This window comes from Sycon ciliatum, chromosome 3 (assembly GCF_964019385.1).
Source record: "Sycon ciliatum chromosome 3, ocSycCili1.1, whole genome shotgun sequence".
NCBI classification, from domain to species: Eukaryota; Metazoa; Porifera; class Calcarea; order Leucosolenida; family Sycettidae; genus Sycon; species Sycon ciliatum.
The window spans coordinates 196201-223224 of NC_088645.1; the positions used below are offsets into that span (position 1 = coordinate 196201).

At 47.4% G+C, this 27024-nt stretch overlaps 3 protein-coding genes across 3 annotated transcripts in view; all 3 read left to right on the forward strand.

The window, feature by feature from the left end:
- Positions 1-6699, forward strand: part of LOC135812383 (A disintegrin and metalloproteinase with thrombospondin motifs 6-like) — a 31491-nt gene extending 24792 nt beyond the window's left edge. The window contains exons 13-16 of the mRNA XM_065325757.1: positions 1007-1148; positions 2416-2688; positions 3895-3987; positions 6605-6699. Of these exons, the coding sequence (XP_065181829.1) occupies positions 1007-1148; positions 2416-2688; positions 3895-3987; positions 6605-6699 (603 nt within the window). The remainder of the gene's footprint in view (positions 1-1006; positions 1149-2415; positions 2689-3894; positions 3988-6604) is intronic.
- LOC135813180 (A disintegrin and metalloproteinase with thrombospondin motifs 20-like) lies at positions 6696-13375 on the forward strand. The gene is made up of 7 exons (XM_065326393.1): positions 6696-6761; positions 7014-7137; positions 7424-7562; positions 8769-9015; positions 10345-10551; positions 11241-11361; positions 12088-13375. Exons 1-7 carry the CDS (start codon positions 6702-6704, stop codon positions 12291-12293), a joined length of 1104 nt encoding a protein of 367 aa, XP_065182465.1. The 5' UTR covers positions 6696-6701; the 3' UTR covers positions 12294-13375.
- A 7857-nt stretch (positions 13376-21232) lies between these two features.
- The window catches only part of LOC135813181 (uncharacterized), a 49721-nt gene continuing 43929 nt past the window's right edge, over positions 21233-27024 (forward strand). Inside the window, exon 1 of the mRNA XM_065326394.1 lies at positions 21233-22317. Coding sequence (XP_065182466.1) covers positions 22255-22317 — 63 coding nt within the window. The 5' untranslated portion in view covers positions 21233-22254. The remainder of the gene's footprint in view (positions 22318-27024) is intronic.

Consider the following 27024-nt stretch of genomic DNA (forward strand, 5'->3'; position numbering starts at 1 on the left):
CATGGATGCAGCTAATGGGGTCGTTTTCGGCACTTGTGCCAGTGGTTGTGAGACTTACCAACTCACCCCCACCGTTAGGCGCTGCATCTGCCGCTAGGGTTTATCGGGTGTTAGCGGCCGTCGTGAGTTCCCTTCGGGAACGGACACGATAATTTACTTTACTTTAACCAGCAGCACTATTGTTCGTCTAGTTTTCATGGCTGGAGACTTGTATTGCCTGTGTGTGTTTTGTGGGCAAAGACAACTAGCAACACGACCTTGTTGCTTACAAGAATGCTGAACACAATGTTACCATGTCCTTACCGTACCACTAACCACTTACCACTTACCACTAACCACTGACCACTAACCACTAACCACTTACCACTAACCACTGACCAGGGGCGTTGGAAGGTAGGTTAGTGTGGTACGGTCGGCCATTTGAAGTTCAATTTACTCGTGGTGGAAGGGTTGCCGAGCCGACATTTTTGGAAATTTAGAGCCCAGATCAATGTGTTTTATTGATTCACTGGGTACCTGGGGTAAAAAGTGGTACGGTCAATACCGTAGTGACCGCACCGTGTCCTCCGCCCCTGCAGTAACAACATGATAGATTGAGTACAAGAAGGGAAGGAGCAGGTCATGTCCACGTGACTGATTGAGTACAAGGGAGGAGGAAAGCAAGTCGACTGGACAGTTGTTAGTTCTCCTGTCCGTTGTCGTACAAGTAGCTAAGTGATAACTTTGGAGAACCATTGTTTCTTTATCCTCACCGCGGCCATCAATACATGGGTGGTGAGAAATGTAATATTTTGATATGCCACAGATATGCATGTCAAAGTCTTTCTATTGGGTTGTAATCATGTCCGTGCCTGCCTACGTGGATATGCGTGTGTTTGTGTATGTGTGGGTGTATGTGTTCTTGTGTTTGTGTATGTGTGTCCATGTGTGTGTGCCTGTGTGCACCCGTGTGTGTTTGTGTGTGTGTGTACGCGCGCGTGTATTTATGTTCATATTGCTTGTGTAGGTCCAGGATCAGTGTGGTTATGTGGATGGCGAGGCGTTATGGAAATATCAGTGCAGTTTCTTCGACTCATACCGGTTTGGTGATCAACTTGCTACTGCGAGGGATGGAAACTGGACAGTGCCAAACAATATCGTCACAAATAGTGAGCAAACCTTATGATTTCAGTTTGTTTATGTTTCCTTCTGAGTGGATTTCTTACTGCAACATTCGGATGCACAATTTTTCTTATTTTCTACCTGCACTGCATGTTTGATGTATGTAGTGTTCACACGCATGATGTATGCACACGGCACCGTTTGTGCTCCTATCCATTTACATATGCCGCTTTCCACGCCTGTGCTGACAGTCGGTACGCACTGACTCTGTACTCATGGACACACTGACTCTGTACTCATGCACTCACTGACTCTGTACTCATGTACTCACTGACTCTGTACTCATGTACTCACTGACTCTCTACTCATGGACGCACTGACTCTGTACTCATGCACGCACACCATTACATTCTGTGGGCATCATGTTGCGGAGCCTTCCGGAGCTCCGAGTTAGTTGTTGTTTGGACTAAGGCAAGAGAACAACGGTACATTGGCGCTGCGAGCAAACGCCTGATCCTCGCCATGCCCCTACTGCCACTACCGCCTCCGGAGCCATTCCCGATCAACAGGATTCTCTACGACGCTGCCGCCCGTTTTCCTGCTTGGCAATACATGTTGTTTGTGCCGACCTATACATCTATCTTTTCTATCTCTGCCTTTCTGTCTCTGTCTGTCTCTCTGCCTTTCTGTCTCTGTGTCTCTCTGCCTGTCTCTGTGTCTCTCTGCCTGTCTCTGTGTCTCTCTGCCTGTCTGTCTCTGTGTCTCTCTGCCTGTCTCTGTGTCTCTCTGCCTGTCTCTGTGTCTCTCTGCCTGTCTCTGTGTCTCTCTGCCTGTCTTTGTCTATATCTCTGCCTGTCTTTCTCTATCTGTCTACCTGTCTCTGTCAACAGTAGTAGCTAGCTGAATTACACGACAGGATCGATACTTGATACTGGCAGCTGTAAACGTTTTGATGGTCTGTCTGTGTGTGTCTGTGTGTGTGTCTCTGTGTGTGTCTCTGTGTGTCTCTGTGTGTCTCTGTGTGTCTCTGTGTGTCCGTGTGTGTCTGTGTGTGTCTGTGTGTGTCTGTGTGTGTCTCTGTCTGTCTGTGTGTGTCTCTGTCTGTGTGTGTCTGTGTGTGTCTCTGTCTGTGTGTGTCTGTGTGTGTCTCTGTCTGTCTGTGTGTGTCTCTGTCTGTGTGTGTCTCTGTGTGTCTCTGTCTGTGTGTGTCTCTGTCTGTGTGTGTCTCTGTGTGTCTCTGTCTTGGTCTGTCTGTGTGTGTCTGTCTGTGTCTCTGTGTGTCTCTGTCTTGGTCTGTCTCTTCATTTTATACAGGAAAACCAACCTGCTCTCTAGATTGCTACAATGGTCGACATGTGCGCACACTAGCACAGCACGTCATCGATGGAACACCGTGTACTTTTGATTCCAGTGACATCTGCGTCTCCGGTAGATGTGTGGCTGTGGGGTGTGACGGTAACCTAGCAACAGACAACGGCGATGGAAGCGGCACCGTGAAGAGAATGAGTGTATGTGGTCAGTGTGGTGGCAATAACTCTGCATGTGTCACGGTCACAAGGAGATGGCGGTCTTGGAGAGATGCGAGGCGTAAGTACACAGACTGTGTGTGTGTATTGTATGTATGGATATTGCGGAACTGTGTGTTGTGAGTATCTGTATTGTGTGTAGTAGCTGTGGAGTGCTGTGAAGTGCAGTGGAGTGCTGTGGAGTGCTGTGGAGTGCAGTGGAGTGCTGTGGAGTGCAGTGGAGTGGTGTGGAGTGCTGTGGAGTGCAGTGGAGTGCTGTGGAGTGCAGTGGAGTGCTGTGGAGTGCTGTGGAGTGCTGTGGAGTGCAGTGGAGTGCAGTGGAGTGCTGTGGAATGCAGTGGAGTGCTGTGGAGTGCTGTGGAGTGCTGTTCAGTGCTGTGAAGTGCTGTGGAGTGCTGTGAAGTGCTGTGGAGTGGTGTGGAGTGGTGTGGAGTGCAGTGGAGTGCTGTTCAGTGCTGTGAAGTGCTGTGGAGTGCTGTGAAGTGCTGTGGAGTGCTGTGAAGTGCTGTGGAGTGCTGTGGAGTGCTGTGGAGTGCAGTGGAGTGCTGTGAAGTGCTGTGGAGTGCTGTGGAGTGCAGTGGAGTGCTTTTCAGTGCTGTGAAGTGCTGTGGAGTGGTGTGGAGTGCTGTGTAGTGGTGTGGAGTGGTGTGGAGTGCTGTGGATTGCTGAGGAGTATTGTGGAGTGTTGTGGAGTGCAGTAGAGTGCTGTGCAGTGCTGTGAAGTGCTGTGGAGTGCAGTGGAGTGGCGTGAAGGAAGCTCTGCTCATTGCAGTGTTGAGCAGTGTGTACGCAGAGGGATATCACCCCAGTGTAACATATGCAGTGTTAGCATGTAGTGTAGGCATACCTTACTTCTACCTTACCTTACTTACTTCTATAGTATAGTGTACATGTACTGTATTGTCTGATGTGCTAACATGTATTGTATGGTCTGATGTGCTAACATGTATTGTATGGTCTGATGTGCTAACATGTACTGTATGGTCTGATGTGCTAACATGTACTGTATGGTCTGATGTGCTAATATTCCGTGAGGGTAGACTTATCTGATCATAAGAAATGAGCAGTACAATGTCTGCTTGCTCTGTTGCCACTGATCTTTCTCTTCCTTCTCTATGACTCTGACATGTATGTGTGCATGTGCATTTGTGTACGCTTGTGTGTGTGTGTGTGTGTGTGTGTGTGTGTGTGTGTGTGTGTGTGTGTGTGTGTGTGTGTGTGTGTGTGTGTGTGTGTGTGTGTGTGTGTGTGTGCACGTGTGTTATAGGTCAAACGGGAAGTGTTTTTGTCATGGCTTTGCCAGGTGGAGCTACAACTGTTAGAATTCAAGAGAAAGATCCCCTTGCAGAAACATTCATTGGTATGTCATTTGGTTTGCTATTTTCACAGCATGTCAGTGTGTCAGTGTGTCAGTGTGTCAGTATGTCAGTGTGTCAGTGTGTCCGTTTGTCAGTGTGTCAGTGTGTCTATTTGACCCTAGTTAAATATGTTATATGTGGATATGTCAGTGTGTCAGTGTGTCAGTATGTCAGTGTGTCAGTGTGTCCGTTTGTCAGTGTGTCAGTGTGTCTGTTTGACCCTAGTTAAATATGTTATATGTGGGTATGTCAGTGTGTTGGTGTGTTGGTGTTTGGCAGCATGTCAGGGTGCCCTTATTTGGTTAGGTCCATCATCACATTATGTCTGTTCCATGACAATCTCAGTGCTGCCAAATAACTTTCGCCCAAAATCGGACACCCTTCACCATGCACCACCAAGGCTGGCCACATGGTGCGTATTTATCTTTTCAGCAAATTTGTCCCGAGAATTCAAAATATCGCCCAAAATACCAAGGAAATTCGCTTCGTTGCCATGATAACCGATATGGCACCCCAAAGTTGTCATGAATTATTTTGTAATGCATGAGTGTGGTCACACACTGTACAGATAGTGCACAGACACTGCACAGACAGTGTACAGACAGTGTACAGACAGTATACAGACAGTGCACAGACAGTGTACAGACACTGTACAGACACTGTACAGACACTGTACAGACACTGTACAGACAGTGTACAGACACTGTACAGACAGTGTACAGACAGTGTACAGACAGTGTACAGACAGTGTACAGACAGTGTACAAACAGTGTATAGACAGTGTACAGACAGTGTACAGACAGTGTACAGACAGTGTACAGACAGTGTACAAACAGTGTATAGACAGTGTACAGATAGTGTACATACCATCCAGGCGTGTTATAGTACTTTTCACTTCCCCAGCCCAGCCCAGCCCAGCCCAGCCCAGCCCAGCCCAGCCCAGCCCAGCCCAGCCCAGCCCAGCCCAGCCCAGCCCAGCCCAGCCCAGCCCAGCCCAGCCCAGCCCAGCCCAGCCCAGCCCAGCCCAGCCCAGCCCAGCCCAGCCCAGCCCAGCCCAGCCCAGCCCAGCCCAGCCCAGCCCAGCCCAGCCCAGCCCAGCCCAGCCCAGCCCAGCCCAGCCCAGCCCAGCCCAGCCCAGCCCAGCCCAGCCCAGCCCAGCCCAGCCCAGCCCAGCCCAGCCCAGCCCAGCCCAGCCCAGCCCAGCCCAGCCCAGCCCAGCCCAGCCCAGCCCAGCCCAGCCCAGCCCAGCCCAGCCCAGCCCAGCCCAGCCCAGCCCAGCCCAGCCCAGCCCAGCCCAGCCCAGCCCAGCCCAGCCCAGCCCAGCCCAGCCCAGCCCAGCCCAGCCCAGCCCAGCCCAGCCCAGCCCAGCCCAGCCCAGCCCAGCCCAGCCCAGGCCAGCGCTAGTCTTTTAAGAAGTACATGTACACTGTCCAGTGGTTTGTGCCTTCAGTTGCTCTGACAACTGAAAATACAGGACTTATGCATAGGAAAATACAGGACTTATGCATAGGAAAATACAGGACTTATGCATAGGAAAATACAGGACTTATGCATAGGAAAATACAGGACTTATGCATAGGAAAATACAGGACTTATGCATAGGAAAATACAGGACTTATGCATAGAAAAATACAGGACTTATGCATAGGAAAATACAGGACTTATGCATAGGAAAATACAGGACTTATGCATAGCAAAATACAGGACTTATGCATAGGAAAATACAGGACTTATGCATAGGAAAGCACTGATTCCTGACACTTTTGGCTGCTTTTCGGACGTTTCCTTTTCGGATCGGTTTTCGGAAGAGCCTTCAAAAATCGGACGCTGTCCGAAAAATCGGACGGTTTGGCAGCACTGCAATCTGTATCCAGTACACAGTGTTCTCATACCAGCATACTATCTCACCAGTCTCGTTGTCTGATGATTGGTTCAGCTGTAAAACTCTGAGTCACAACGGAATTTGCCCAAGGTTTTCATTGTGTGCCTTTGTGTACCTCGCCAGTACTGGATATCAGTGATCTAACAACCTGCCTTTCCTGCATTTCCACTTTTGAAAGTAAAAAATAATAATCGGTAAATGTTGTAACAGCACAGTGCGTATTGCAGCAGAATGTTGTAAACATGATTACCGACAGCTGAGTTGCCTCAAATATGCATGGCAGTGTGTATAGTGTTTCAGTGAGCTGCATTATAAATTTCGTTCCTCTCAAGATTCACCAACATCTATAAACTTGTGGATTCATTTGTGAACTACTGTGAAAGCAGACATTTTTGGTGATGTTCTATTTTCGGAAACTTGGGTGCCAAAATTTTACCGAAAATCAAACACCACCGACCATTTCAGTACTGTACTCCTACACTTACCAGGAAAACAACGGGTTTCACAAAGATTTCCCTCAACAAAACCGCCGATTTTGGAGAATACCGAAAATATTACATCACCGAAAATTTCTGCTTTTACAGTACAGTACAGTGCAGCGCAGCACAGCACAGCGCAGTAGAGTACTGTGATAATGTGTGCGGCAGTGTTGCTGACAGCCTTCTAGTAGATCACGGCCAGGAGATTCCCAGGAATAAATCTTTTAAATCCGTTGCAATCTGCTATTCTCAACTCAGGTTTGGTGGCCAATGATTCTCGGCAAGAAATAATCTCGACGACAAGCATCAAGGCTGCGGGCTACCATCGTGTGTCTGCATCACCACACATGTAGGTATGGAAGTTGAGGAAAGTCTACATGCTGATGGACCTCTTACAACACCCACAAGATTAACGGTGAGTTAGGTTCAGTGAAGATAAGCGTGTACCTTTAAGTTTATGATATTGATGGCTGTATTAAATTGAATTAGTGAGCCACAATCGCAAGTCCCAAGTCTAACGACACAGAACGACATAGTACAGCAGACGAAGCGAACGATGTTTGTATCAGAAACGACCACAAATCTTTTGCGAAGCAGCCTAAAGCAGGGTGTTTGCATAAACCTGGCTTTATTGAATGTGTGAATGTGTGCGTATGTGTTTGCACAGTTCTATATACCGGACAGTAGCATGCGACGCACCCTTCTGATCAGCTATTACCTACCAAAGAATCATGCTGAACCGAGATGGGTGCTTGGAAACTGGCAACCGTGTGCTGTTACGTGTGGTCCAGGTAAGAAGTCATGGGTGTTGTGTGTGGTCCAGGTAAGAAGTCATGGGTGTTGTGTGTGCTTCACGTAGACTATACACGTGTGTGTTGATGTCAAGACTGGTGATGGTAGAAGCATAGCAGCTCAGAGCAGCTCAAAGTTAGAAAATTCAGAATTCAAACACTGTTCTCTGTGTGTACCAGTTTATCCATGCAGTTTGGGCGTGCAGAATTCAAACACTGTTCAAGTCTCTATGTGTAACATTCCATTCTATCCATGCATTCCCTATTATCCATGCTATCCCTACAGGTCAGCAACAACGACGTGTCCACTGCTATGAAGGTGACAAGAGAGTTCGTACACGCAACTGTCGCAAGAACGGCACAACATCCAAGCCGCCTGAACACATGCGTACAAGAAAATGTCAACTACCAGCATGTCGACTACAGTATGTAAAAACACACTATTTTATAACAACACTAGTTCTCAATAGGCAAATTGGCAGGCATTGTGGGATGGTCTTAGACCATGGTTTCTAAGACCATGGTTGAGAAAAAGAAGACACAGGGCTCAAACTCAGTCTAATAGAGTCTCGCGAAGACCATGACATTCTCAAACTCAGTCTAATGGAGTCTCGCGAGGACCATGACATTTTTAGAATTTTGTTTATTGCTCATTATAGCATTGGGCGGTATGTACATGTATCACTTAGGGAGACAACTTAAGACCATAACAGTTAGTCCCTGTCATGGTGCATGTCTTGACACCGGATTCGAAACTGTGTTCTACGAGATAAGTGCGGGTCTTTGCAACTAGAGATTGTGGTCACGGACATGGCCGCATGATCTCAAATGCAGCTCTGACCAGCGACCAATGTGTGTGTGTGTGTGTGTGTGTGTGTGTGTGTGTGTATGGGTGTGTCCGTGTCCGTGTATGTGTGTGTGTGTGTGGGTGTTTGTATGTGTGTGTGTGTGTGTGTGCGTGTGTGCACATGCGTGTGCACATGTGTGTACGTGTGTGCATGTGAATGTGTGAATACATTCCTGCAGAACTCCATGGTTTGAATGTGTGAGTACGTGTGAATGCACATTCCTACCAGGGGCGTAGGAGGGGTTTTGGAAGTGGTACGACCGAAGGTGGGCGCGGCCGAAAGCCCTGTTGGAGGGGGGTCCAGGGGACCTCCCCCGTGAAAATATTGTAAAAAAAGACACAAAATCCTGCGTTCTGGGAACTTCTGGCACACTGACTGTGCAGTCGAGTCGAGTACAGTACTCAGTGCGACTGCAGATGCATAACAGATCTACGAGTACGAGTACGATAGAGTCTAGAAAAAGGTCATATGTGCGCATAATTATATGCATCTGGATGGATCCTGATTTTTTTATTACGGTTTTGCACGTTCCGGACGGACCAAACTTTTCGAAAAGTGGTACGGCCATGGTCGTACCAGTCGTAGCGGGTGCTACGCCCCTGCCTACAGAACATGATCGTTCGAATGTATGTTTGTACGTGTGAATGCATTCTTACAGAACTCGATGTTTTAAATGTGTGTATGTATGTGCACGTGCATGTGCATGTGTGTGTGTGTGTGTGTGTGTGTGTGTGTGTGTGCGCGTGCGTGTGTGTGTGTGTGTAAATGCACGTGTTCCTACAGAACTCGATGGTTTGAAGCACCACAGTGGGGACCGTGTATGGATCGGTGTGAGGGGGATTCCCCTGGCGCTGGTATGCAGAGCAGAACAGTGTTGTGTTTGAAACGTGACGGTAGTGGCTGGCTTACTGTGCAGGATGATCGCTGTGACTTCAGCAAGAAACCTGACACTGAGAGGCAGTGTACGTTACCGCCGGCTGTACAAGGTGTCAATCAATGTCATCGCTACTACCTCGACTGTCCTCAGGATGTGAGTATCCCAGAGTGCCGTATCCTAATGTGATTCAACACTCCCAAAGTGTGCCTGTGTTGTGTTATTTCTCCTACAAGAGTATAGTATCCATTAGAAGGCTTATCCTTGGAGCCTAACTGTCTAGGTGTGAGTAAACGTTCTCACAGCAGCTAGGTTGATACAAAAATATCCCTTGCCTTCCCAGGCTACGTTTCATAACTATTGTTGTGTTTGGAACGATAACATGTTTGTCTGACTGATGAATTACAGTCATCTCCAAACACACCCTTTATCGTCATCAGCTTCAAAACTGCTGTTGTAGCAATCGTTCCCAGTAGCGGCCGCTCAGCATTTTCTTCAGACTTTGAAACTCGTGCATTTCCGGTGTATTTGTGTGGGTATGTGTATCTGCATGTATGATGACTATATAGATCTTTTTCAAGGGTGTACCAGTGGTCAGTTTTTGGAGTCGCGTACGAGACATTTCTGAACCGCTGGTGAACAGGCAAAGCCCAGTTCACGTTCACTTTGTATGGGAATGGATGCGTGGAGGTGAAAGAAGCAGTAGAGTGGCGCTCCACTTGATGACCGACACTCGTGTTGAGTCAGAGCAGTAGGGCTTGAAAGTGCTACATCACAGTATAGCAACAATTTCAAAAATTCTAAAACTGAATCCACTTGGATCCAGTTTCTGTATGGATCCAAGCACATTTCAAGCGGTCTTACTCACAGCAAGGTGATATAGCCAGTGAAACTGACTGGGTTGGCTAATGGAGTTGGGGTGACAACTGATGGCAAAGAAAAAGTCACACCTGCATACGACATGCGCGGGTGGCTATGCACCCACACACTGAGGCAATAGCAAAATCACACCATAGTTGATCCAAAATAGAAATCTGATGTGAACTTACTACTCCCTGCCCGTTTTTGACGTCATCACTTTCAAGGCCTGTTGCCAGGAAAACCTTGGTTTTGGTGAAAAAGAACAAGCTTCAGAATCGCTCCAAGCGCCGGTGGAGACGAACCTGTCACATTTCGTATACTTTTCAATGCATTTTGACATGTGACCTGTTCACCGCAATCTCGGGGGATCGCCGGGGCGGTGGCGGGAACGGCGTCCTTGAAGAGGCTCTGTACAGTATTTGTGGATATGTACAATGTCATGTATGTGTATACATCTGTATAATTTTGTGTATGTGCATGTATGTGTGTGTGTGTATGAACGTGCATGTGTGTGTGTGTGTGTGTGTGTGTGTGTGTGTGTGTGTGTGTGTGTGTGTGTGTGTGTGTGTGTGTGTGTGTGTGTGTGTGTGTGTGTGTGTGTATGTGTGTTTGCATGACCGACAGTGCCAAGAAGAATGTCCCGGAACGGCACTTGTACCGGGTGACCTGTGCACTTGCCAACAAGTCACTAATATCAATGACATCATCAGTGGAGGAATCCTGGATAACCCAGCTCGCAACTTTACAAGTCAGAGCGGCTGTGAGCAGCAACTCGTTGAGAAAAGAGAACGATGTCGCAGATATATGTGGCATGATGACGCTTGGCAAGACGTATGTCTACATCCACTTCATGTACATACGTACATGTGTACATATGTATATTGTAGGGTGATAGCCGCACTTCGAAACTCAAAAACCACGCCTGTGGCTTAGACTCCAAATGCAGGACATGAATGATGGCGAGTTCCATATGCAGGACATGAATGATGGCGAGTTCCATTCATAAAATGCATTGAGTAAAATGCATGTATGGTGCCATGCAACTACATTTCTTGTACTTCTCAGACACTGAAATGCATTATTGCAGTTGTGAGATGCTTCATGTTGTCAGATCAGAGGGAGGGACAAACAGAGACTCTTTTGCTGGAACTTCAGTCGTTCTTCCCAACTTTTTAACAATTGGTAAATGCCATGTATGTACTGTGAAGTACCGTTGTTCATCAAAATACTACTAAATATGGAAAATCAGACGTCACAGTACACATAACAGACCCAGTTGGTTGGCAGCTCTGTTACCGGACGTGGGCAGGTAGACATACAAGTATGATTGTGTGTGTCTGTGTGCGTGTATGTGTGTGTGTGTGTCTGTCCATGTGTATATGTGTGTGTGTGCGTGTATGTGTGTGCGTGTGTCTGTCCATGTGTGTGTGTCTGTGTCTGTGTGTATGTGTGTGTGTCCGTGTGTCTTTCTGTCTGTCTGTATGTGGACGTGCGGTTGTATACGTGTCCCCTATATCCAGTGTGCCAGTGGCCAGGAGATACGCAATGTTACCTGCTTAGAGGAAGAAACACAGAGACCAGTTGATGAGAGTTTATGTTCTAACTGCGAGAAACCGAGAACTCAACGACCATGTCAAGCATGTAAGTGCTAGTGCTAGTGCTGTGGTATGCAATGTAGAACAGAGCTGCTCAAGGAAATGCCATGGAGTGAGTCAGCTTTGCACCCTACACAAGTGAACATGGCGTTTTTTGCAGGTGCAGGACTGCACAACGCCTGGCACATACTAGTACTTGACTTCTGGGATCGTAAAGTATTGAGCAGCAGCATTGCACACTGCACATTGCACACTGCACATTGCACATTGCACATTGCACACTGCACAAGTACAGGATTGTGCTCATTGATACTAACTGTATCATGCTAATTCTCTGGAGTGTGCCTGCAAGGAGCATTGCATCAAAAAGATGATTTCAAAATGGAATTCTCTTGTGACAGCACTCGTTTCGGGAAGCATTACTGTACGATGCTGTTATCCATGTACAAGGCTGCACTCACACCATGGCCGTATGTCGGCGTTGTGAATCAGTCATGGTCACTCTATATTCTTAAGTCTTTGCCGAAACAATGGCTAATGATCCACACACAGCAAACATTTCCCAATCTGGTTTGCACACTTTCCAGTTTCTACTATTTAGACGGTATTCTTACCCAGCTGTCTTCTGTTTGTGTTGCGCTGTGTGCTGTGCTGTGTGTGTTCTGGTGTTATGTGTGTGGTCTGGTGGTGTGTTGTGTTGGCATGTGGTGTGGTGTGCTGTGCTGTGTTGTGTGTGCTGTGCTGTGGTGTTTCTCTGCGTCTCCCGTTGTAGCTGTAATGAGGCAGTGTCCGCATGCTGACAATCTGTCATCGTGTCGTGTCATGGTAGCTGTGTTCAAACAGCTTGGTAATGATATCGGTACATACTGCGCTCAGACAATGTTCTCAACTAGTTGTTGTATACTCTGCGCTGAGTACCAACAAGATCAGACTTCTATCTCCGATTATTTCCATCGGCACCTGCCCAATAAGAAGTAGAGAAAGCTTGAAATGGTCACTATGGAAACTGTAGCAGATTTCAAGGGATCGCTTTGGCAACTCGGGTAAACTTGAGGTGATCAGGCCGTGTTATTGGTAGCCATGTTCACCTGTTGACCTGTTGACCTGTAGTATGCAGGGAGACACCTGTTGACCTGTTGGCCAGTTGTATGCAGGGAGACTCCTGTAGACCTGTTGGCCAGTAGTGTGCAGGGAGATTCCTGTAGACCTGTTGGCCAGTAGTAGTGTGCAGGGAGATTCCTGTAGACCTGTACTCACTAACTGTAGGCATAACACTACATGTACATATACATGCCTCTCTAAATTCTGATTCGTTGAACTTTGCTTTGATAACGTTATGAACCATGATGATCATGAACAGCTAATACGTGTGTCGATTATTTTTTAAACGCACTAGCTGCCAGCATGCTTGAGAATTTACTTTACTTGGCATGCTGTGCTAACACACCCGCTCTATATACATGTGCATGGACCTGGCAGGCTGTGCTAACACACCAGGTCTACACATGTATATACATGGACCTGGCATGCTGTGCTAACACACCATGTCTGTATACATGTATATATACATGTACCTGGCATGCTGCTATTAACCGCATGAGTGTTTGACAGGACCTGTACATGTATATGCTAATTGAGAAATAACACGGTCGCAGCCTACACCCAAGCCATGCATATATCCATGCAAGGCATGTGTCGGAACTGGCCACCTGACGCTAATTTACTTGATGTGCCAATTTGCACTCGTAATATACAATCTTGATATTTCTAATAATTTGACCAGTTTCGTGATAACCCATTCACGCATACATGTGCCGGTAGATCACATGTCATTACAATCACGATACCTTGATAACCCATTCTGACCATAGATCATACATGTACATGTACATCATTACGGCCACTGATGATATTCAATTCCTAGAGAGTGCGAATAGAGTAACGAAGCATAACAAGTATGCCCTGAATTCCTGAATATGTCATGTGACAACAATTCTAATGGTAACATTGCATTGCTGCATGTTCTTCTCCACATACTCACATACTGTTATGATACTGAACTACTGTCGTGGACATGGAAATCCGGTCGATTGACCGGGGCCGGCGCCCTCAGCGCGCACAGAACGCTGCGTGCAGGGCACATGTTGATCCGATGCGACCAGCGCGCTGCAGCGCATACAATGAATGTGTGTACCGCATATCCACGGCTGCATGGCCAGCACCCTGGGGCCGCTAGACGTGCGACCGGATTTCCATGTCCACAACAGTACAACGTTTGTTGCAAGACCGAAGTACAGGTCGTCCCCGGCCCCCGCTAATACGAGTCTGGTTTTATTATTAGTACAGTCGAATGTCACTTATCCGGTCGCCAGTTATCCGAGCACATCGGTTATCCGACAAGCCCGGGAGTGGTAATTTTATGACTCTCAACAGTAAAATTCTTTTAAAAAAATTATAAAAAATTAATACATTGTAATATGCATTTAAATAATCGACGCGGAGACAACAATTTTATAATAGCAATAAAGAGAACAAATTCTGCAGTCATCGCCACACTACAACGAAGTCATGAAAGTTTACCAGAATTAATTTTCTTGTCACATTCATCAGTGGAAAGTCGTGACTGAAGAGTAACCATGCTGAACAATGATTAAATATACATTCAATGATGTGTTACGAGAACAAAATACAGTGCCAAAATAGAATGAGGGAAGTTGAGACAATAGAAGTGAAGTGAGAGCTAAGTGCAACGGCGGGTGAGAAACTAATAATTATAACGCTAAAACTGTGTAGTGAGACAAACAATCATGCTGTGCACTAGGCACCGGCGGATTATGCCGGCATAATTATTGGCATAATTTGGTGGTTGAAATTTTTGAGCATAATTTGGCATCCTCTCGGAGGTAGGAGCATAACTACATGGTTGTACAACTGTTCTAGTATGTAGGCTATACAATTGTGTACAATGCACCTGATCAGTGCTGGTGGTCTGCATGGTAAAGGGTTCGGAGGTCATGCAGATAGTGTTTACAATGAAAAGCAGGGTAGAAATCATGGCCGAATACATTAGTGTATGCTCGAACTCGTCACGGTCTTCTTCAAAGTTCTTTCTCACGTTGATACAATGTACATGTAGTACATCATATAGCAGAAGATGCGAGTGAATCAGCCTTTATCAAGTGTCCCGGGGCGGACGAGATAGTGACGGGTAGTTCACAAAACTCCGCGTACATGTACATTAGTCATTATGCATGTTACGAAGTCATGACCTCTGGATTTTACCAGCCATGACATGATGACTGTGCCGGCTATGGATATTGCTCTAGATAATTTAAAAAAAGTCGGTGTATAGTAGAGTTCGGTCATGATGGAAGGAGAGGTGGAGCTACGGGGGAGATGAGCTGATTATTCGAAGGGTGAGGGTGACATCGGTTGGACGAGTATGACGATTGCGAAGACAGTTGAACGTGATAATTTGCAAAGGTAACTCAAACTAATATTATTATTGGCAATGAAAAATCTTTTTACAAAAGAAGTCAACTAATGAATAGAAGAAGTATTAAATGTTTTCTCTTTTCCATCATTAAATTTTGATCTCTAGCATGAATGGACACCTTGGTATGGGGATACTCATGTATTTTGTTGTACTTATGGCCACTTGCAAGTACGAAAAGGCACAATATTCCGACCTTTGAGGCTCCATAACTGGACCATAAGTACAACAAAGTGGATATGTATCCCCGCGTGCCAAAGCATAATAGGGAGGTTTCGCTCTACGTAATTACGTATGAATATCTGTATGTCGTACGCGCCGGGGAGCGAGGGAAACTTTCATACGTAAATCTCTCTACGGATTTCCGTAGGAAAGCTCTTTCCTACGTTGGGTCCTCCGTAGGACTTTTTGAAATATTTTTTCGCATTTTCCGCATTTGTCCATGGCAACGTTCAAGCCGCGCGAAACACAAGGTGCACACACCGTACACCACGTGTAAAATATAATGGAAAACGCGGTTTCGGTTCATGGTGCATGCTGTGGGCGCATGCAGCCAACGCGTCTCCATGGGATCCAAAGCAACAACGCATGTTTAGCAGTCGTGGAGAAATCACGTAGAGCGAAACCCAACAGCTCTGATTTTTACGTATGAAAATTCCGTGCAGTTCATACGTTATTTTCATACGTAATTCCGTAGAGCGAAACCTCCCTACTATGAGGATTTTGTGAGCATATTGCGAGAATCCATGAAAGAATAATTCCATGATTTCACAAGCATAATCCGCCGGTGCCTACTGTGCACCTACGAAAACAATTTTAACGCAACTACATGTTTCTTCTGCTTACAAAGATCAGGCTTATGCAAACGAATACAAACAGCCTCAAGTACTTTCAACTGACTAGCATACCGTGCACGACAAAGAACAGAAAAACTAAAATCATCTGGGCATGTATCATGTAAACTGTCGAATCTTCGCTGACTAGACTGTGACCGTTATAACATACATGTACTTTTTGTATTGTTATATCGAGGGAATCAAGAATATTCAGCTCCCTATACTGGCTATAGGCCCCTACTAGTAGCAAGAAACAAAGAAACAATCAGGAAAGTCGAAAAAGTGACAAATTCTGGTACAACTCGCCGAGCGAGCATAATCCGCGCACCCCTAGGTATACATGTAGTTCACACATACATGTATCTCTACCTTGTTACCAGGTTACATGACATTGTACAGACATGCATATAGTACAAGTTTTTAGGAAATTAGAGGCCACATGCCACCTACTGCTCTTTTCTCTCCGAAACTCAACACTTGCAAGCCAGATATGAAAGAAAGAGAGCATTGCTCGCGAATAGCAAGGTCCCTGGTTCGAGTCCCGGTGGTGTGACTGATGATTTTTTCTTTCTTTCTTTCTTTCATATCTGGCTTGCAAGTGTTGAGTTTCGGAGAGAAAAGAGCAGTAGGTGGCATGTGGCCTCTAATTTCCTAAAAACTTGAATTCTCCGTGAAGTCCAAATTTGAAATTGCAATGTATATAGTACAAGTCATGTATAATGTCATGTACATGTACATGCAGCATATTAGATTGAGAGCATGAAACAAGGCGGAGGACACTCTATATTAGGGAGCATCTCATTAGTTCGCATTTTTTTCTAAACGTAACGCATTTCGAAACGGGGGTAGGGGGGTAGCATAGCATAGCGCCCGTTTCGAATAGAAAAATGACAGTTCGCACATTTTCTGGAAGTGTACTAATACTATCTACTGTACTACCGGTACCGTGCTGTGCATGTGCTAGATCACTTCAGCAAAATTAATGAGTGTGGGTGTTTAGGTGTAGATCTGTGTTTGCAGATCAGCTAACCCTTGCAAGTTGCACTGCATCATGCATGCATGCAGGCTACTCAGAGGTGTCAAATGTCACACCAGCCTGATCAAACCGTGTACCTGGCCAGCTTTTACAGCAGTACATAATTCTACAGGTGTTGAGGAGAAACTATTATTTTTATGTGCGTGTACATGCCATGTGGGATTGTCCTTGTATTCAGTAACAGGGCTTGCTCTAGACATTCAAGACAGCCCGGTCAGAGTGTACCTGGCGCATGCAGGCCAGCCAGGTCAAGCTGGGTCAGATCATCCAGCAGAAAAACAACCAAAAAGCTTGCTCAAAACGCAGGAAAACAGAAAGGCAAATTTATTACCGGAAATCGGAAATTTTAGAGAACAGCCCGAACTATCAAAGTCCGCAAACGTAGAAGGTATTACGACATTACGTGAAGAATGCAAAGCAGTTCCATTGGATGATTTAAGAATTTGAAAAAAAAGGAATTCTGTTTTCTAATAAGTGCTAGTAGCAGGACGAACATAATAGAGCACTGGGGGGGGGGGGGGGAGGGGGGGGGGGGGATGCCTGCAACACCTTGTGGAGTGGCTGCTTGCTGCCACTGCATCATCTGCATGGCCAAGCCGACTGGCATCTGCTGAACCATCCGCTGAAAGGCTTCAGCAGACTGGAGAACTGGTGGAGTTGCAACTGCTGCTGATGCTGCTGCTCCTGCTGCTGGCGCTGCTGTTGCTGATGGCGCTGTTGCTGCTGCTGGCGTTGCTGCTGCTGCTGCTGCTGGCGTTGCTGCTGCCGCTGCTGCTCTGGGTGTGCGGGCCAGGTCCCTCCGTTCAGACGAGGTTGACGTGGCAGTCGTAGTACGCCGAGTCACCTCAGAATGCCATGCAGCCATAGCCTTGTCGTAGTTGAAGTCGGCGACGGCAGGAACGTCGAGCTTGATTGCGATGATCATCTCCAGATTCCTCGTCGACAGCGAGTTCCGCATCGCCGTCTTCACAAGCTTCAGCAAGCTGGAGTCTCGCTCGCATTCAGTAGTGGACAGGCAAACGGCCAATCCCCCGTCAGCGATGCGCGCCAGGTTCGGGTAGTCTCCAGCATGTTGCTCGGCGAGAATCTCGAACATCTGCTGGACGCCTTTCGAGGCCCGGAGGTTCGGGTGGGTGAGACTAAACGATTACTTGAGCGGATGTCGAAAGCCAGGATGGAGCCGAGCAGCATGCCGATAATTCGAGTTCTTACCTTTCAACCACGCATCGCGACCAAATCCACCGCCGCTCGTCTTCCTTTGGAAATGCGTCTCGCACAAAGCGCACGACATGGATAGACTGGCATGGTCGTAGTCCAGCCAGGGTCGACCTTTCTTCCAAGACTGGCAAGAGTCATGGAAAGAAAAAAAAAAAAAAAAAAAAAAAAAAAAAAAGCGTGAGTTCTTTTTCTCTTCGCTGCGGGCTCCATCGTCCAAATCACCAGTCGGCTGAAAACTTGCAACTGTGTCAAAAGCTATACCCAAAGTTACACTTTTGACTGCCTGCAACATCGACTTTGAATGTCCTGACTTCCTGCTCGCCGCTGGCCAGATCGCGCTCGAACCAGTTGACCCCAGTTGACCCTAGCCGAGTTTCTGTCGCTTGTAGACTGTAGTGTGTACGGTTGCGCTAGATTTGCAACAGATGGGGTCTGCGAGTTGTAAAATTCCGGTATTTTAGGAATCCATTGTCCGTTTGAGACATTTTTCAGCCGGGTCAGACTGGACCGGGTGTTATCTGTTCAGCCAGGTCGTGCAGTTCCCCAGCCGGGCGCGTGACCCGGCTAACCCGGCTTTCCAGCAGGCCCTGAGTAAATGTGGTACTACTGTATGCCATTCACTAGGAGTAGGACACTAGCAAAACATTCATACCCATGTACATGTAGTATGATGTACATAAGCATACCATAGCATGGGGAATGGACGCAGAAAATGTGCGATAAGACTTTCGAATAGAGGGGGGGGGGGGGGTAAAGTCTATTCAAAATGCGTTACGTTTGCAAAAAAATGCGAACTTATGAGATGCTCCCTTACAACTTCCAAGGTTTATCTAATACTAGGTTTGAACTAGAGTATTGGGTTATAATACCATGATGCATGATGCACACACTTGAGAGGGACGAAAAGCGTTTCTTCTGGAACTCCGACTTTTCTCTCTGATGATCGGTTAAAACTAGGGCTCAAACGATTAGTCCGATTAACCGGTAGCAGACCGGTTACGAAGAATTAACGGTTAACCGATAAAGATAACGGTTACGCAGTAACTTTTCAGTCAATTTTTCAAGTATCAGGTCGTTGCAAAGTGTGCACTTTCGCGGGCTGTCGCACCCGTACGCAATTTCTGGGCTGTCAACTCGGTCATATCTGGTCTCTTGGTGTGAGAGTATGTATGAATGAGCATGCAAGGGAATGTACAAGTGTGGGTTGTACTGAATAGGGTACATTTTTTGAATGAGTATAGTCAAATATACGGTTAAAAAAGAGTCCGCAGGATTGCCGTGGCTTATAGGTTATAACCGGTTAACCGACCGTTAGCTTAGCAGTTAATCGTCAGGGGTAAAACCGTGACCGTTTGAGCCCTAGTTAAAACCGTGAAACTCAGAGATAGTAAGATTATGACGAGGGACGACCTATGTACCTCGCTTCATCATGCCTAGAGCGGAGTAGCGCCTGTCAAGACTCAAAGATTTGTACCTGTACACACGCTTGTATTAAAAAGGTTACTAAAGACTAGTACTAGTACTAGTAGCCGGGAGCCGGATACGCGGCCGCATCGCCTGACGTGTTTATTAGGAACACACCAAGCAAATACATACATGTAATCCACATCGCCGGGCCACCACTTCGGCGAGTCTTCGCCTCAGTTTCATTGTACATGTACTTGATAAAAATGTAGTCGCTGTTGTACTTGTAGTCAGCTACAACATGCGCTGGCCAAGGACAGAGCTATGCGCTGGCCAAGGACAGAGCTATGCGCTGGCCAAGGACAGAGCTATGCGCTGGCCAAGGACAGAGCTATGCGCTGGCTAGGCGTTTTTTTCAGGTGTTTCGCAAGTAAATGAAATAGGATACCTATCGAAATACATTGCGGTTATGAAAACGATGTTTCGGCGAAAGTGATACCAGTGATACCAGTGATACCAGTACAGTATGTACTGTCATGCAACTGTACCACATGTAGACCTACATCAGTACATGACTACTTGCAGAGTACAACTCCAGCACTGGCATGGCAGCAGGCATGCAGTTGGTCCACACACAAACACACACACACACACACACACGTCCACACACGTACACCTATTAGAGAGGTTTTGCAGAGCGAACGTTCGCGCGAATTTTCGTTTGACGTCACGAAAAGCGAAACTTCGTGCGAACGTTCGCAGTTTTGAACGCGAAAGTTGCAGGAAACGCGAAACAAACTTTCGCAGTAATTTTCGCTCTTTGTGGACCGCTGGTCAGCCTGGTGCACGGACATGAGCGACCCTCAATCTTCAAGTTTGTGCTGGATCTCTACTCTTGCAGTCTTGGCTTGGTCCGCGAGTGCTAGCTTTCCGATACTTTTGGCAGCCCGTGTTGTTTCATCTCCAGAACCATCTCCGATCTCCTGCTTGCTCGTCTTCTCACTGCTCAGAATCGGTTACATCAACGATGCCTTTTTGAATCTCAAGTGTTGATGCGCAAGGTTACGGCACAAGCCAACCCGGCCCGTTTGTCTGTGGGTCTCCGGCCATGGACAACGTAGTCAAAGAGCTCTCGTCTCAGGCCGTGACTCAGGGTACCTGGTGCGCGTGCCGCCACTCGCAACAAACAAATAATCGGATGGAGAACACTTCTCAAAAACAAGCGAGTACTCGTACACACGAAATTTTCTTGGAGCAAGAAACATGCAAACGTTCGCAGTAATGTTCGCTCTTTGTGGACTGTTCGTGCGCGGTGAGCCACCCTCAATCCTCATGTTTGTGCTTCATCTCTACTCATGGCTTGGCGGCGGGTGCTTGCTTTCCTATACTTGTGGCAGCCCGTGTTGCTTCATCTCCGGAACCATCCCCGATCTCCTGCCTGCTCGTCTTCTCACTGCTCAGAGTCGGTTACACCAACACGCGATGCCTTTCTGAATTTCAGGTGTTGATGCGCCAGATTACGGCACAAGCCAACCCGTTTGTCTGTGAGTCTCCGGCCATGGACAAGGTAGTCAAAGAGCTCTCGTCTCAGGCCATGACTCAGGGCGCCGTCACTCGCAACAACAAAATAATCGGATGAAGACCACTTCTCAAACAAGCGAGTGCACGCGAAAATTCCTGGGAGCGAAAAACATGCAAAACACAAATTTCGCGCGAACGTTCGCAATAGTTTTCGCAACCCGGAACGCGAAAATCATTGCGAACGTTCGCTCTGCAAAACCTCTCTACTAGTACCTCAGCTCCGCATGCGCAGCCTCCAGCACCGACGACAAGCGCTTGTCCTTCCCTTGATCACGGCGACAAGGGGCTTCCTCTGCATTCCGGGCTCAGTATAGACTATAGTAGTGTAGTGAAGTAATACTACTAGTGTAGTACTCATGCAATGTCACACTCTAGACTCTAGACTAGTCTAGAACAGACCGTTCACTGCCGTTGACGAATCATTCGCCCAGGCTAGATTCATACACACTCCGTATCGGCGCATTTTCTCGCAGTACCACGCCACGGAGGAGAATCGGATGGAGACTGACTTGAAAGTTGAAGAAGACGAGGAAGACGAAAAGTGCCTCGATAGTCATCACGGTTATCTCCTATGTCTAGATGAGAATCATGGAGAACGAGCACTGAACGTCTGAAGAGTGAAGACTGGTAGTGAGTGAAACAGACTCAGTAGTAGCTTTCGCGTTGGCAATACTAGCTCAGTGGCCTTTGTACACTGTACATGGTGCGAGCGTTCTGTTCACACGTCTGCAAGCTGCTAGACCTTACACATCCTCCCGCCAGCGCTAGTCTCCAACAGTCCAAGTCACTCGGACCGTGGACTGGAGAAGGGCCAGGGCTAGGGCTGAGCTTTGTGCATGTTCAGCGTTACACGTAACGCGTGTCTCCTGTTGGACTAGGTCTACGTAACTGCAGTAGCCTCTATCTCTGTGCTAAGGTCCCTAGCTACACGTCTCCCCACTTGGGTCGGTTTTGTGAAGCTGGAGTCGAACATTTCGTTTTTGCCTAGGTGTTGCGGCGTTCTGGTTGAGACAGACGGATGAGTTTTGTGGTAGTTTCTTGGCACGAATAGACAGCCTGAGTACAGCGACCAGTCAGCGACGGACAAGCAGCAAAGTGGTACTGGCTGTTGGACTGCCGGAACATCTCGGAAGCAAACTACAACCAGATCAGGAAGCGAGTCTCCACAAGCTGATAGAGTTATTTGTGGAGCGAGTAACGATTCTGTGTAGGCGTTTTTTGTGGGCTGCACTAGCACTATCGCTGAGTATTCCCCGAACAGGGCGTGCAAAGAAACGGGAACTCGTTCTCCCAAGTTAGCTCCAGACAAAGGGAGGGAACAACTTGCCTGCAGCACATGTTGTTCAACTTCGAGCAGTGAAGGTTTACATCATGGCGACGTGGTGTTCTAAGCACCGCACAACATTGCAGAAGCCGATGAGACTGCACGCAGTGGTAAGTTACTTTCCTTTTTGTAGAAGAAACCTGATGACCAGATGTACATGTATTGGGAATGCAGCCTTGCATAGAACATTATCCCTGTTCTTTCAGCCAGCGACCAAAGGCTTCCCGCCACTCTCAGGCATATACATGATTGTACACTATGACTTATAAGTACAGTCGTGCTCAATGAAATCTACATCTAGTGGTGTCACTCAAGTTTGCGCCTTGGGCGCGTTCAGACTGGCGTGAATAGCCGCCGGAAAGCTATAGTCTAAGGGTGCGTTTACACGACAACGCTGGACTATTTTTGCGTTTTCGATCCCGCAAAGCTGTATGCGTTTTCGGGAGTTTACCCGAAAACGCTGCAGCGTTTTCGGGTGTTTACACGAGAACGCTCTGCGTGCACGGACATGCAGTCCACAGGTGCCGTACCGTTGAATTTTGGGTGCGCAAATACGCTCTCCTATCCAGGTCCCGTTTCTGCAGTAAATACCACTGCACCAACTATTTCTCTACTTTCGAACGGTGCAGTAGATGAGCGTGTAGGTTGGCCAAGTGATCGCAGGTTTGGACTGCAAAGAGTGCGCAGAGAACGGCTATATACATGTATACAGCGATCATCCTTCTTTTGTGGGCGTCCAGTGAAGAGCTCCAAATCCTGGGCATGCGGGTTGCACCCAGAGAACAACGGAACGTACAGTACATGTAGGCACTACGCGAGGATGGAGTTAGTAAAGAACGCTGCACGAGGATGGCCTTGTGAGCGTGATGAAATTATTTCTAATAATCCACCACACAAAAATACGTCTCTCAGCTCTTTCTATTTTTCCGCCATTGCCATAGCCATGGCACAGAGACGATGAGGCTCCGTTTTCGCTGTTTACACGGTTGGAATCCGGAAAAAAATAGTTGCGTTTCCAGATTCTTACACCTTGGTGAGCGTTTTTATTTTGTTCCGTTTCGCGCTTGCGTTTCTTTCGTTTTCGTGTACTGTCGTGTAAACGGAAGGCCAAAACGCAAAAATATTCTTGCGTTTTCGCTGGCAGCGTTGTCGTGTAAACGCACCCTCAGGTACTGCAGCGTAATCCCGGGAATCGCAATCACACTGCACGTGTATCCCGCTGGAATGGCCAGTACATGTGAAGCTTCGACATTTGAAAAATTTGAGTTGACTCAGTTTGAGTTGGATATCAAAATAAACTAATTCAGTCTGTTGAGATACTGGATCATTGTGCTTTTGCTTGTGCTTGTAGGCGGAAAGAATACTATGTCCGGAGTGTTTGGTGCTTGGGTGGCATTCATCCGCTCCGAGATCAGAGTATGCTTCTTGTTCGCAGTAAGCGTTTTGCCTGCAGAGCGGCCCGCAAAAATCACCACGTACAGCTCCATGCACTCCCTCTCCATTGCTGAGTCGAACAAAGATTTTGGCATGATGGGAGAAGTTGGCAGTCTAGAAGTCAAAACTCAAAACTAAAAAGCATGCAGTCAGACTGAAAGAGTCTGACTGCAAGAGGCTGAATTAAAACGAAAAGAGAGATTATGTGCTGCAAGGATATCAAAAGCGCTCCGCGTGCCACTGGAATCTGCATTCCACCGGCCTGCAGAGTGGTGGGAAACCTTTTCCGTGTTTACGCTGGCGGGAACGTCACGTGAGCGATTCACCTTGACAACTTTCACATTCCGCTGGCTTTTTACGCCAGTCTGAACGTGCCCTTACACCATTTCGCAGCCCAGTCTTCGCAGGTCTATGGCTGCGCAACGCCCGCCACGCGTACTTGAGTGACTCAACTGGATTTCATTGAGCAGCACTATACAGCTGTCATTGGTTTGTTTTGATATGAGTATTGCCATGAATGAAGTACTGTAAATCAACTATTCGGCGCGTATCTATTTTCGGCGATTTTCGGCTTGAGTCTTCAAGGCCTAAAATTTGTTGCAGTTTGGTTTTTTGTTTGCGATATACATGTATGCTGTACAGGGTGACAGAATATACAGGCAGTGGTGGTACAGGGTGACAGAATATACAGGCAGTGGTGGTACAGGGTGACAGAATACACAGGCAGTGGTGGTACAGGGTGACAGAATACACAGGCAGTGGTGGTACACACGGCTGTTCGCGCACGGACATCTAACAATATGGAGTCGTTCGGTGCGATTTACGTAACGCGGTACAAACCTCATGAATACGATGGGAGTTTGCGTTTTGGGATGAAACTCATGTCACTCTCCGTGTGGTTCCACGATTTCGCAAGTCAAACCAGGATTTATTATTTGAAAGCGCTCGAGCGAGATACTCAATATCCAGACAATTTGAGAGAGAAGGAAGGTAAAAGGAACTCCTGCCGTGGTCAACCAGCATCCTGACCTTTTCGAACCTCTCCAAGCTGTCCCTGGTAGTCTGGATATTGACGCACGCACTGATTTTCAGCTTCTCCTCGCCGGGATCACGGGTGCAACTTTCAAATTTGCCGATATGCACTCGAACAAACGCACGATTGGATCTACATCACAATTTCGGGGCTATCTGTGTGCTTGCTGCCTTTTTCAGCAATACCCCACATGTCTACTGGGCAGTTTCCACCAGGCCTCGGCCTCCTGGACTCAACAGCGACTCCAGCGCCATGCCATCTGTCCCCTAAATCGCATGAAAAGGTAGCTCAGCATCGAACGCACGGGACCTGAAGTTTGTGCACGGGACGTGATAAAACTTGGTGAAGATAGCCAGAAGATAGTCCTCTACCTGGGAAAACTGAAAGCTAGACTGGGAAAACTCCTGAAAGGGCTTCTTGACGCAGGCATGTCAACGATGAATCAAGGAACGAGCGAGAAAGAAGGCATGACTTGTGCAACGCGGAACAAACTGTTCCTGAGACGAAGTTGGCCATGTGAGGTACCAGCGGAAAGCTAGTTTCAAGAGGAACACGGAATACCTGTTTTCCGGGTAAACCTGGCCTGGTAGCTTTCTAAATCGAGCGAAAACCACAGCGAAATCGGCTGCTGAGAATTTGAAAATTCAAATTTCCTTGCCGATCCAGCCCAATCGAGACTTTTGGCTGCCATCTTGTTAAATGTCCAAATTTCGCGAAAAAAAACAGCGTGTACAGGGTGACAGAATATACAGGCAGTGGTGGTACAGGGTGACAGAATATACAGGCAGTGGTGGTACAGGGTGACAGAATATACAGGCAGTGGTGGTACAGGGTGACAGAATATACAGGCAGTGGTGGTACAGGGTGACAGAATACACAGGCAGTGGTGGTACAGGGTGACAGAATATACAGGCAGTGGTGGTACAGGCTGACAGAATACACAGGCAGTGGTGGTACAGGGTGACAGAATACACAGGCAGTGGTGGTACAGGGTGACAGAATATACAGGCAGTGGTGGTACAGGGTGACAGAATACACAGGCAGTGGTGGTACAGGCTGACAGAATACACAGGCAGTGGTGGTACAGGGTGAGATTTTACCACGCCCGAAAAATGGTTTAGCCCTAGGAGGCTGAAATGTGAACACGCCGGAATTTTGTATACTTACTGACCCCGGGAGGAAGGGGGGGGGGGGAATACTTGCTTACCGTAATGTCGCGTATATAGCAGGTGCTTACGGCCGTATAAGCCGGGGTTCGAACCATGCTTCTATTCAAGTTATGCTTCTCTTCAAAACATTAATTTTTTCTACGTTAAAGGGGAAGTTAAGGCAAAAATCAAAATTTCACCAGTTGTAGTCTTCGGGGTGCTGAGTCGAATGGTCTTGGTCCGAGAAAGCTGAGACGCTCCCTTCCTACTTGAATCCCAATCGAACTCGCGCACTTCCACCCAAACTGGGTGACTGCGCCCTACTAGATGGGGATTTGTATGCAAAATGTCACTAAATGCGCCATTTCGTTCTTATAAAAGCCGGATGACCGCGATTGGCCCATATGTTGTAGTCTTTTGGACGCTGAGTCGACTGGTTTAGGTCCGAAAAGGCTGCGATGCAGCGTTCCTCCTTTATTCCCAATCGAACATGGTTGAACAAGCGGTCACGTGCTCCTGGGTGCCCAAATCACCTGGTCACCACGCCAGCAGGCGACAACCTTCACACCAAGGTTCAACTCGAGTTCAACTCGAGTGACAGGACTGCTGCACCCAAAAAAGGTCAAACAGGCTAGTAAGTTGTACCCTGCAGGCATGGTGACCAGGTGACTGGTGTACGCAGGAGCACGTGACCGCTTGTTCAACCATGTTCGATTGGGAATAAAGGAGGAACGCTGCATCGCAGCCTTTTCGGACCAAAACCAGTCGACTCAGCGTCCAAAAGACTACAACATATGGGCCAATCGCGGTCATCCGTGCTTTTATAAGAACGAAATGGCGCTTTTAGTGACATTTTGCATACAAATCCCCATCTAGTAGGGCGCAGTCACCCAGTTTGGGTGGAAGTGCGCAAGTTCGATTGGGATTCAAGTAGGAAGGGACCGTCTCAGCTTTCTCGGACCAAGACCATTCGACTCAGCACCTCGAAGACTACAACTGCTGAAATTTTAATTTTTGCCTTAACTTCCCCATGATCAGTGTACCCTGTGCAGTGCATACTGTCACACATGTACATGTACTATGCATGTACCCTGTGCAGTGCATACTGTCACACATGTACATGTACTATGCATGTACACTGTGCAGAAAGCGGCTTCTATTCGAGTCATGCTTCTATACAGGTCATGCTTTTATACGCGATA